The following is an 11,569-nucleotide window of genomic DNA, read 5'->3' as shown; positions in this document are numbered from 1 at the left end:
AGAAAAGGTATCAGCCCTTGAGAGAGGCAGAGTATGCACAGCTACTGAAGCAAATCTTCAAATATGGCGTATTGGTGTTTTGTCTAATCTGTAGATTTTTGTTTCTTGGACTTGAAAAAACTGTTTTATTTGACTTTCTTTTATTTAAGTGGGTGTTTGTTAGAAGGCATTTTGATTGTCGGTGTGTGCATCTGATGCATAGATACCAAGGTGACAGGAGCTCCAGAAACTGATTTGAAGAGTTGCTCAAGCTATTAACTTACAAGGATGAGCAGAGCAAAAAGGACAGTACAATAAAGTAGAATATGGCAATTGAAGATTTTTAAAAGAATACATAATACTGAAACACTGTTTCCTTCCCCCTTGTTCGTGCTGTTATAAATCTTCCTTTTTTGACATGTTTAGTTATCTATGTTCTAGATAGCAGTTTTTGATGTTCAGAGTTCTTGTGCAGTTTATTTTCAAACAAAACTGAGGCAGTCCATGCAAGAAAAACTATTTTGATTTGGGTTGACAAATATTTTCTAACCTGAAACTAATATTTTTTTTAAAGGTTCAGGCTGTTGAACAACGAAAACTAAAGCTGTGTCAGGTTGATTTAGAGATGGGGTTTTTTTGACAGCACACTCGAAATTCACACAGCTGAGTTCCAGTCACTCCCTTGGAGAATTAAAGTTCCTATGTCACTTTTCCACCTGAAAATACAGCTTCATTTAGGAGCATTCCATGAAACCCAGGGGATCTTGATGGAGAATCTGTCACACTGTTTGTTCTCCCTGGTTTTGTTTTGTTACCAGAATTTTTGCAAGGCTTGTCCTGAGGCTGCTATTCCTCCCAGTGCTTGACCCTTGGTAGAGCTTCCTTAGCGTATTAAATGTCTGGGAATCTTCCATGTAGTATGTGTCTTTCTCCTGGTCTAAAATCTGTTCTGCATGTCTAATTGTCTTTATGTGGTGTCTTTGGTTCCTGGACCTGAAACCATCCATCATCCACTGTCATTTTGGAAGCAGCGTTGCCCTCCAAGAACTCTTATCAGCTTTCACTCATGTGAACCTGAGCTAAAAAACCAACCAGCCTCCCAGTTCTGGTGCCACCTGCTGCTACTGCCTTTTTAGCTATTCCTCAATCCCTCTCCTTCTCTGCCTTTTCTGTGAGCAGTCAATGGGGACAAAAAAACCCCTAGTTGTGAAAGAAGGCTGAAAGTCCAAGTTTGCTCGCGCCCTCTTTCCATGGGGTGGGCTGTCTGAGCAGGAAGGTGGGACAAGGGGAAAGCCTGTCCCAACTGGCTTCTACAGCAGGCTATTATCCTTTCTTACCCTCTTTCATTTGGTTGATTTGTAGCAGCAGCATATTTGGTAATATAAACCCTGTCTCTTGGGATTAAGAGTGCAGTTATGCTTGCAACAGCTGCCTGCGTATGTCTTACCCGCTACAGAAAAAGAACATGCTGCTCCTCCTACTTTCTCCTGATTTTATCTAGTATTGTTGCTTCCCACCCTCTCTTTGTTTCTCTTTCTGACCTCACAGCTCCACGCCGCTCCACTCCATACTTGCATCGTCTCTTGAGAAGACCACAGCTGAGTTTCCTAGCACAGCCCCAGGAGACTTTCTTGAACCAACATTAGGCAAAGAGGACAGAAGGCAAAAGCGGGGGGGGAGGGAGGGAGCTGAAAGTGAGCCAAACCATTGCTGGCAACCCTTGTCTCGGTGCTAAACCTGCTCCTTTGAGAGACCAGGCAGGGGAGGGACCTTGTTTTGTAGAGAGGAGAAGGAGAAAAGAAACTTGGAACTGGCTTCCCTTGTGGCATGTCTGTGTCCTGAACATCCCCTCCCCACTCTGCTGTTTGTTAAATGAAAAGCACGTGAAGAACATGAGGTTTCCTGCTTGAGAGGGAGGGCAGTACTGGACTGGGTGAGGGAGGAGGAAGGCAAGTTGTGGTTTTGTGGTGTGGTTTACATCGAGATCAGAGCTAGTGTGCCTGGGGGTGGGAGCAGAAAGAGAAAAGGGCATCTGATGCCAGCTGCCAATATGACAGAAACCCTGCAGCTCCCAGCACTGCAAGTCCCAGAGCAGCAGGTGGTGGAGGGTGGCCGTGCCTGGTCCAGTTCATCCACCCCAACCCTGCGCAGGAAGCGCTTCAAGATGAGGCGGATGAAGAATGTGCAGGAGCAGAGCCTGGAGGCCAGCAGGTATCAGGATTCTCCTTCCTCCAGCAAGGAATACCTGCAGCTCCCATCCATTGAAATAACCCCCTCCAGTGATGAGGACACTCCGTGGTCCAACTGCTCCACACCCAGTGCCTCCCCGCGGCGCAAGCGCTTCCTCCTTCGGAAGTGGCTGCGTGTGAGAGAGAAGAAGGAATACAGTGAGAGCAGGTATGTTTTTGGGCACTTTCTCTTCCCTGCTTCCAAGAATAGCCTGTCCACAATAGGTAGGTAGGGTCTATTGTTCCGCTAGAAATCTTGGCGCGCCTCTCCCTGGGACTTTGTCCTCACCTGTTGGCTGGAATGGGTAATGTAGTTGGTTGGACTTGCTGATGCCAGACCAAATGGCCTAATCCTTATGTGCAAACAGTAGGCATATTAGAAACAGCAGCGCTAGGATCTGTCCTTGTTCATGGTCCTCTGCATACCTTCTGCAGGTAATACAGAACCAGTGAAAAGAGCTTGCTTCTGAGTGAGAGAGGCTGTCCTGAAAGAATGGGTGATAAGACTTAAGTTCGTTAAGGTGTCCTGAAGAGACCCTTGAGAGAGAGGAGGTGACCTCTCTGCTGGGATTACTGGGGCAGGGAGTGATGATGCCAAACCTTTGTCAGTGTTTTTTTGGTGATGTTCATTCTTACTGCTGAGACCTCAGAAATCCTTCGTTCAGTTGCTGACATCGGGAGAATGTGAGAACAAGAGAGAAACAAAGCAGCCTTGTGGCTAGTAGGTGGATCTGCATGTCAAGATGTCTGGGTTCAGTTCTTGGCTGCTTTCCGGACTTGGAAGTCACTCAGCCCTTTGGCTCAAAAGGGGACAAATAATTTATAAAGACCTCCAAGAGCTTGTCAACACAGGAAAATTAATGTCCAGGGAGTTATTGTGTGGCCTTATGAAGAAAAAGGCAAAGGGTTACCTTTGTAACCCTCTGCAGGTGCAATCAGGGTCTACAACATGCAGTATAGTTTACTCTGCCTTTTTCCTGAAGGCCCAAAATACACAAGATGCTTTAAAGGTTTCTCTGAGAAATGAATGCATTATAAATCCTCATCCTAGCTTAGTGTGGGCCAGTTTTTCTTTTGTTGCTTTGCAACTCCCACACAGCCTATATGTGGGGGTTTATGCCTGAAAATATGTACTGCACTTTCATAAAAAAAAAAAGAAACTTCTCTTACTGTTTCTACACCCAATGTAACTAGGTTGACTCACTGACTGCTGTGTTGCTTGAGTGTTTATAGGACAGAGCTTTTTCTTCTGCTAATGTCCACTTTGATTATGTGGTAACTCTTCTTGCGTGAGGTCCCTTTAGCAAGGTCAGTCTGTCATTTTATTAAGCTTTGGGGAAATTTCATCAATAAATGCATGCCATCAAGGATTTGATAATACCTCTTTCAAAAAGTTAACATTGAAAAACATATCTTGGTTGAGAAAAATTAACTGATTTTCACTTAGCTGTGGTGATGTAGGTAGCGATTCAGTTATAGCATAGAAAACAGGAAGGATAATGCATAGGGCATATGCTAATGTGTCAATCACAAAGTTCAGGTCTGAAGTTCAACAGAGAGGATGGCTTTTCAGCTGAAGGATTTCATTTGGACTTACTGATGGTGAATGTGTTTGAAACAGAGGCCAAGACACATTTCTTTTGGTGTGAATGTGTAAGAAAACTTAGTTCATTCGTGTACACATGATAATCTCCATGGCTATGCTGACAGCTTTCTGCTTATTCATCATAAAGACATTTCTGCCTTAACCCTGGTTATGTTTTTGAAGCAGTGACTGGAAAAAAGCTGAAGTGGTTGATGGATTAGGTGGCATTAGCATACCAAAGCCAGCATGGCACCTCCTTTCTTCATATGTAGCAGGCTCCAAAACTATCCCTTTTGCAATGGGAAACATGATGTTTTCAAATGGAATTTTTCCCTTTCTAGTCTGGGGGGGGGGGAACAACTCCAACAGTTTGCTGGTCACTTTGTGCTGAGCCTCTGGGCTTGCAAAATGCAAAGATCATCATTGGGCTTTCAAAACTCAGCAGACATGAAAAAAACACAGAGAAAGCAAAATCTGTGGGGAGTTAGTCACAGAAAGAGTGATGAACCCTAAAGGATTTTGTGGCATTAATTTGAAAGAAACTAGTAGCTAGCACCGTGGGGTAAACCTTAGCATACCCGAGGCTGTTGCATGTGAAACCCTGTTCTAAAATAGCCCAGGAAGCTGGCTTTCTGTAAAGCAGATACTGCCTGTCTATCTTCCCCTACTTTAGACTTGGTCATCTAGAGCATTGGCTCTCTCTTGCTGCTGTTTTATTTTGACGTTGCTCTTTGTAACAAATGCTAGTAATGTCATTTATTGTACTATTAATTTGTTTAAGGGCAACAGGGACTACTGTACTAGAGTAAAGGCTGAAGCATTTCATCCAGTGGTTTTTCCACCAAGCCCTGTCTTGGGGTTGAGTTACAGTGATGATGCTTGAACTGTCCAGCTGGTTAATTGTAACACGATTGTAACAGGGATTCCCAATGTGGTCAGTGTGCCACACATCTGCTTAGGAGTGTGGTACACTAAGTGCTAAGGTTCCCAAATTCACCTGGTAAAGGGGGCAGCCATCAGCACGCAGTTCCCACCAGAGAAATGAATGCAGTTTGCTTCCAGTCACTCCCTCTTTCTAGTTAAAATGTTGTCAAGCAGTTTGAATTTTTTTTGGAGTCTGGTAACCTTTACCCCCATTATGTGGCCAGATATCTGCCTGTTTGTATGGCAGGGTTTTCCCAGGAAAGCTGGTAGTTGAGAGCAAACTGTGCACCAGCTGACTTATTCCAGTGATGCATGTGTTGCTCGCATGCCCCTGAGCAAGAGCAATAGCTCTGTGACCATTAGCATACAGTAAGCATCCAAGTGAATAAACAAATGCTTTTAGGACTCGAAATGCTGTCTGTAATGCTCCAGGTCTGATGAAGGCTGGCTGCTTTTTTCATCTGGAAACTCCAGCCTGCAAAATGTTCTATATCACTAGTTAGTTTTTAACAGCCTGGATAATTCAAAGGTTTGTTTACCTGCTGGTTCTCTAAAAGCTGTTAGGTGGCTGATGGTGAGAGCAGAAGAGAGACTGATTATTTCTTTTCATTAAACAGCAGAGGTGGCATGTAAGAGCCTTGCTTGCCTATCACACAGTTTTGTTCAAGGTGAAAGAGCAGGGAGAAGCCGTTTCTCGGGGGTAGGAGTTTCCCTGTAACTTGTCCTTGTACAAAAGCATGATGATCCAAACTGCAGGTTTGGTGCTCTGGGGGCCTATACAGAGGATAAATAGGATGATTTTTATAAGGGATGCAGACAGCTTCTTACCTATATTCCTCATCCATCATTTGCTACCCAGGTAATGATGGAAGTTATTTATCTGCATACAGTTTTATAAAGTATGAACCCTGCACACAAGTGCACACATTTTTTATTAAGGCATGATGATGTTTATTTCCTCACAGGCTAGTGGATACAATCTATTAGCATTTAGCTATGCATGTAATGAACGTGCATTATTGATGTGGGGATGCGAGAGTGTATCTGCTTTAATTTATTATTCATTTCTTAAAGCCACCCTCGCTAGTAATCTCTGGAATTGCATGTGATTCTTGATGTGTAAGACAAGAACTGCTGAGAGGGTAGATCACTTGGGCTTAAAGGACTGCTGTTCTTTTGGCCTAAGATCGGTATTGGAATGAGATCCTGTGCTTCCACCCTTCCATTGGCAGAAGCTGAGAGTAAATAGGTGGGCCCTGCACTATCATTGTCTGACTTGGGCTCCTGTGTGAATGTTCAACAACAGTACATATGTAATAGTTGAGGTATAGTAAATCTTTCGTTCTTGAACAGTTTCCTGTGAGGCATTTTGTGCTGGGCAAAGATCTACTAGTGGTAATCCGAATGTGCTCTGCTACTGTGGGAAGAAACAAGCCAGAATGCCAAGGATGGTAAAAGGTTTGAATCATCTTTTACTCATTGCTATTCCTTGCTGAACTTGCTTTTGCAGGAGGTCCTGGAAGCTGTTGTGTCCTGATGCCTGCAGTCCCTTTCCAGAGCTCCCTTTCCCTTGAGCTCTCCAAGATCACCTGGTTTGTCTTCTGTTAACGCTTGCCCAAAAGATAAATTTGTTTGGTCAATCACAGCGTCCAGGCTAGTTAATCATGAAATGCAAAATGTTGGTGCTTCAAAGAATGTAAAACTTGTTGTGGATTTTGTTGGATCAGTGGGGAATAGATTGTGTTGTAGCTCTTGACATTTCTGAGGTTGAGTGTACTCAGTTTGGTCCTCTGCTGGAAACTCTGGCACTTACTGAAGTCCTAAATGACAGGTTCAGCTAAAGGGAAAGACTCACCTATATCCTAAAATGTCTCTAACATAAGATGTTAAAAATTAAGTGTATTAGAAGCATTCCATCTCATCGCATTTTAGAAAAGGGTATGTGCTGTGGAGACGGAGGTTTCTTGAGCTGCTGGACACACAACCATAGATGTTTTACAGATGAATTCTTCATAGTTTATCTGATAGTGTGAAACAAGTGACACATTAGGAGAATCTTTAGCACCGTTCAGCAGTGTGCTTTGTGACTGTTACCGTTCATATTCTGTGGCAGAAAGAGGTAAAGTTTCTATCTTTTTTTCCTTAAGAAAAAAGTTCACTTGTGAAGTCTCTTGGTCACCCTACTGAGATACATCAGTTAGAAGTGAACTGCTGAGTTGTTGGAACTTGTGCTAAAAATATTATTTACAAATAAGTGTGTTAGATATTTTGAATTTTCTCGTAAAACTAAATGAATCTTTAATTTCAAGTAGTGGATAATATTTTTGCTTTTTTTAACAAAACTGAAATTCACTCTGAAAGTTTCCGCTTATTAATGCTTCGTTCACCTTTTTCTTGCTTCCACACCCAGGAAAAATATTGTGGTGTTTTCTAGAGGAAAAAGGATTTTTCTCCCCTAAGTAACTGCTAAATGTGAAAAATAAAACCCCAGAAAGCTACAAGAGTAAAGGCTATAGAGCCTCTCACATTATGGAAACGCAGTCTGAGAAGACTACTGTCTTTAGATAATATTAGTGGCAGTATTTACTATCCTTGGAAAAAGTACTTGATTAAGAGAAAACTGTTAAAGCCCTGTGCAGCTTATAATTAAAGAGAGACTGGAAAGGCTTGGTGGACTAAGGTTTTGTTCACCTCATGTGATACAATTCCAAGAAGCTGCAAAATGAATAACTGTAAAATTTGTAGTTCTCAGCTTCTCTGGCTTTTGTGAACTTTCATGTTTCAGTTTTAGGTCAGAGGAGAGGAAGTGGGGCTTGTCCTTTGTTAGAAATACAGTGAGCTGCTGCAGTAAGTGGTAGACGTGTGCGTACTGGGATTGCCAGTGCATTTTTGGTTTTTTGAGTTTTGATAAAATTCTTGTTGAAATCTCACTTGTTTGAGGAACTGATAGCTCCATAGGGATTTCATAATGGAGCAGGCAAATGGACTTCATTTTTTTTGTGTTCTGCTTGTAGCTGGAGTTGGTTAATTGAGGTTTTCGGGAGGACAAATATGTGTTTTGAAGTGCCGAGAGGTGTTGGCAGAAATGATTTTGTTACACTTTTTAATACTGTCCCAAGTTTTTGGAATATGTCTCTCCTTGTTAATCTTTTAAACTATATTTAAAACTTTTTGATTTCTGGAGAAAATTGAAGGAATGTGAGTGACGTGTGATTATCTTATGGATTGAATCTGGGACTTGAATACATAGTGGGGTATTTAGTTGGTATCTGTACTCTTTTGCGTCTTCAAAGCAAAAATGGGAAGAGTTTTATTACATAGATCTCTGTAGTAAGCAGCCCATCTTCTCTGCTTTTGATAGCTTTGGAAAGTCCATAAGCACAAACTTCCATTTATGTGGTATCTCTTCTAATCTGAAATGTGAGAGGACACGAATGATGGCTTAGTAGCAACTCGGCTATTAATGTAATCTTTTTCCTTTTTGAACCTGCAATTTAAATGAGACCTATTTGTGCTTCCAGTGAACTGAATTTTTTTAAATTGATGAATGCATATCTCTTACGAAGAGTACTGATGTACTGTTTGCTGTGACTGCAGGTTTTTTGTCTTTTTTTATGATAATGTGTGCCAAGTGCCTGTGAATCTCACCAGCTCTGTTATTTTTTTTGGCTGACTCTTACTGCCTTTGTGCAGTAGTTTGTGGTTTTCTTTTTAAATATTTGCCTTTCGGTATTTGTGTGATTTAGGATGACCAGTTAGTTACACAAGAGTATCAAAATTGACTAATTTACTAACATCCTGGAACTTAAATGCTGTTGATCTTATCTAGTCAGCAAATATTTACCATTGGGCCATCTGAATTTCATGTCTTACACAGCACTGTGCCTGTCAATGGTATTTAACAATTAATCACTGTGTTCGTTACCACAGTTGTTTTCCACTGGATTGTGTTTTGAAATTCAAGATGTTTGTTCATTGTTGAATATGTTGTTGGTGACAGGGCTTGCCTTGATATAGCTGTGAAGGTTGATGTCGATGTTTTCATTTGTGAAATGAATGCAGTGAGAGGAGAAAACTTGCCCGTCCTGCCCCTTGTAACCCTTTCCAGCAAGGAGAGAAGAATCTACTACAGATTCAGACTCTGGCTCCCTAACTCTGAACATGAGTGCAAAGGGCACAATTAGTACTAATTATGATGATGATCTATGATATATGCAACTGTCCTTTATCTTTTTTGATCATTACTAATGGGTTTAGACTGTAAACATTGCTTTACATCCCCCCATCTATGAAACTGAGTTATTAAAAAGATATGAAGGTCTGGAGTAGGAAGTGCCCCTTTGGTTCTCGGGAATGCTGGCAATACGTTAGGCTCCAGGTAGTGCATGCTCTAAGTTTAGGTTAAAAAAGGCACTTGAAATTTCACCTTCCAGCTCTGCCTTCCATCTGTTGCACTGATTCATTGCATGAGTTTGGGTACAAACTTTCCTCTTGCCTCTGCATATCGCCATTTCAACTTCAGTGAAATGTGCACAGAAACAGGGTGCTTGCTACCTATTTCTTCGAAGAAGCTCCTTCAGAATCAGTCCTTAGATGGAGCAGGGTTGTGTAAACAGAAAGGGTGCTGTGATCCTTAGAAATGTTGTGGTATCTGCCTGCCACAGAGCTTGGTAGCAATCCAGCAATTAGAGTTCGCTGAACATGAATCTTCCTTAACTTTTTTAGTGAAGCCTGATGTTACTTGCTGCCTTCAGTGTTAAGGATCTGTTTCCCCTGACAACTTTACACTTGTATGCTGAGAGTGGGAACTTGTAACACCTATGGGAAAGCTGTATCACTGAAGGTGCTTTGGCTTTTAATTCACAGACTGAAAGCTTTAGGTCTATCAAAGGACAGCCCTTCTTGATGAGGGAGACTGTTAGCCCTTGGAACTTAGGTCAGTGATTTCTGATTCGTGTCCCCTATCCTCTGTTCTCCTTCCCCTCCACCTGACAGTTCCTTGACATTTGTAATGGCAGTCATTTACGTATTCATGCAACCATAGTAACACAGTGCTTTTGATGACAGGAATTTAATTTGCCAAGGACAATGAGGTGCTGTTAGGCAGCTGGGAGGTCTATTTCTGCTGTTTCATGAGAAATACGAGGGGGGGCTACATTCTGGAAAGGGTGAGCAGAGCAGGAGGGTGAAATTGAAAGATAAAATTCTTTTGTCTTTGACAAGCTCCTAAAGCCAGGGACCTTTTCTGACACACCTGAGGCTTGAAGGTCAATCTGGTTTTATTATCCTGTGTTTATGTTGCCAAGGAAAGATGCGCAAGAACACTTACCAGAAGTTTTCAAATTAAGACTGTTTGCACATCATGGAATTAACTATCTAAAATGTTCCATTTTCATTACGAATCTTTTAGACTTAATTAAAAGAGAGTTTTGGCTTAAAATAATATGGATTTTGACAATACAAAAATACCATTTAAAAGGCATGATGTATTTAACTTTTTTGCCAGCTTGGACTTAACTGTAACTCCCACCAGATATTGGTACTGTTATACTTCTTCTGGTGGCAGACATCCTAATTATTTTGTGATATATTTTAAGGCAAGTAGATTCAAGTTTTTGTGCTTGCAGCTGTGAAGATGAGAAGAACCCTTTAGTTGTTCAAATATCCGAAAAGCTTTGTAAATTTCAACAGAAACCTTGATGCAAGTTCACTGTTCTATTGATTATCACCTGCTTATCTTTTAGTTCCTAAATCTATGTTGATGAAAATATTCATGTATTGTGAGACTTCATAAATAGTGGCTTTTAATTCCAAAAACTGTTGTCACAGTTGCTGAAAGCAGTTGAAGAGTATATGTATACCTGATTGTCCATTGTCTATTATTCTCCTTTTTGAAATGCTTAATACTGAACCCAACAAAGCCTTATTAATACGGGGTTAATTAAGCAAAACGAATACAAAATATTCATCTGGGTTCAGACCTGAACATTTCGCTAATAGTTGTGGATAACAATAGCCTTTTGAAGGCCACATTTTTATGAATAATTCTCCAAACTCATTAAGTGATTCTGTCTTCCAGGATACAGATATTTCTTTCCCATTTCATTGCTTGCTCCATTCATCCATCATTGTTGAAAAAATTTCCTCTGAATAAAAATCTGCCAGACGCACCTGCAAATGTGAAAGTATGGTGGGCTTATCACCTGCATCTGGAGGGTATAGAAGTCCTAGACTGCTCCTAGTGTGCAAACATTGAGCTGAGTGTCTGAACTTTTGTGAAATCTGGACAAATATCTTCTAGTAGAAGACCTGCTTAGCTTTAAAAGCCTATTCATGCTTAAAATGGTAAGAGATTTTTCCTCTGCCTTATCATTCAGAGACTGAAATCTCAGAATAAAATGAGCCTGATTAAAAAAAAAAAGGCAGGAGGATAAGAATAGTACAAAATCTAGTTTATAGCTTATAACTTCCCAAGACCAAGGGTGAGAGAAATCTTTAAATATTTAAGACACAAAGGCAAGTTTTGCACTTTTTTTAGTACCTGCAGTCTGTTCATGTTCACTTCTGGCAAGATTTGGAAAAGATGATGTTTTTTTTTGTTAACTGTCTCGTGAGTGTTTATCTAAGTATATGTGTGTGTACGTGGGTCATGAAGTCAATAAAAACTATTTAGGATGTATAACAAATTACAGATGGTAGAAAAGAAAGGTAACAGAACAAGCGTTCTTAGGAATGTATTTCTTTAGTAGAAATGTGGTGGTTGGGTCTTCTGACTGTCGTGGATGGAGTGAGACTGCACTTCACTCGTAAGAGAGAATCATAGAATCATTAAGGTTGGAAAAGACCTCTAAGA

At 41.0% G+C, this 11,569-nt stretch overlaps 1 protein-coding gene across 1 annotated transcript in view; it reads left to right on the top strand.

The window, feature by feature from the left end:
* The first annotated feature begins 2,014 nt into the window (after positions 1-2,014).
* Positions 2,015-11,569, top strand: part of GRAMD1B (GRAM domain containing 1B) — a 99,843-nt gene continuing 90,288 nt past the window's right edge. Inside the window, exon 1 of the mRNA XM_009333419.1 lies at positions 2,015-2,376. Coding sequence (XP_009331694.1) covers positions 2,015-2,376 — 362 coding nt within the window. The remainder of the gene's footprint in view (positions 2,377-11,569) is intronic.

Source organism: Pygoscelis adeliae, unplaced genomic scaffold, assembly GCF_000699105.1.
Source record: "Pygoscelis adeliae isolate BGI_AS28 unplaced genomic scaffold, ASM69910v1 Scaffold151, whole genome shotgun sequence".
Lineage (NCBI taxonomy): Eukaryota > Metazoa > Chordata > Aves > Sphenisciformes > Spheniscidae > Pygoscelis > Pygoscelis adeliae.
The sequence above is the reverse complement of the archived record's forward strand: the minus strand, read 5'-3'. Positions and strand labels throughout refer to the sequence as shown.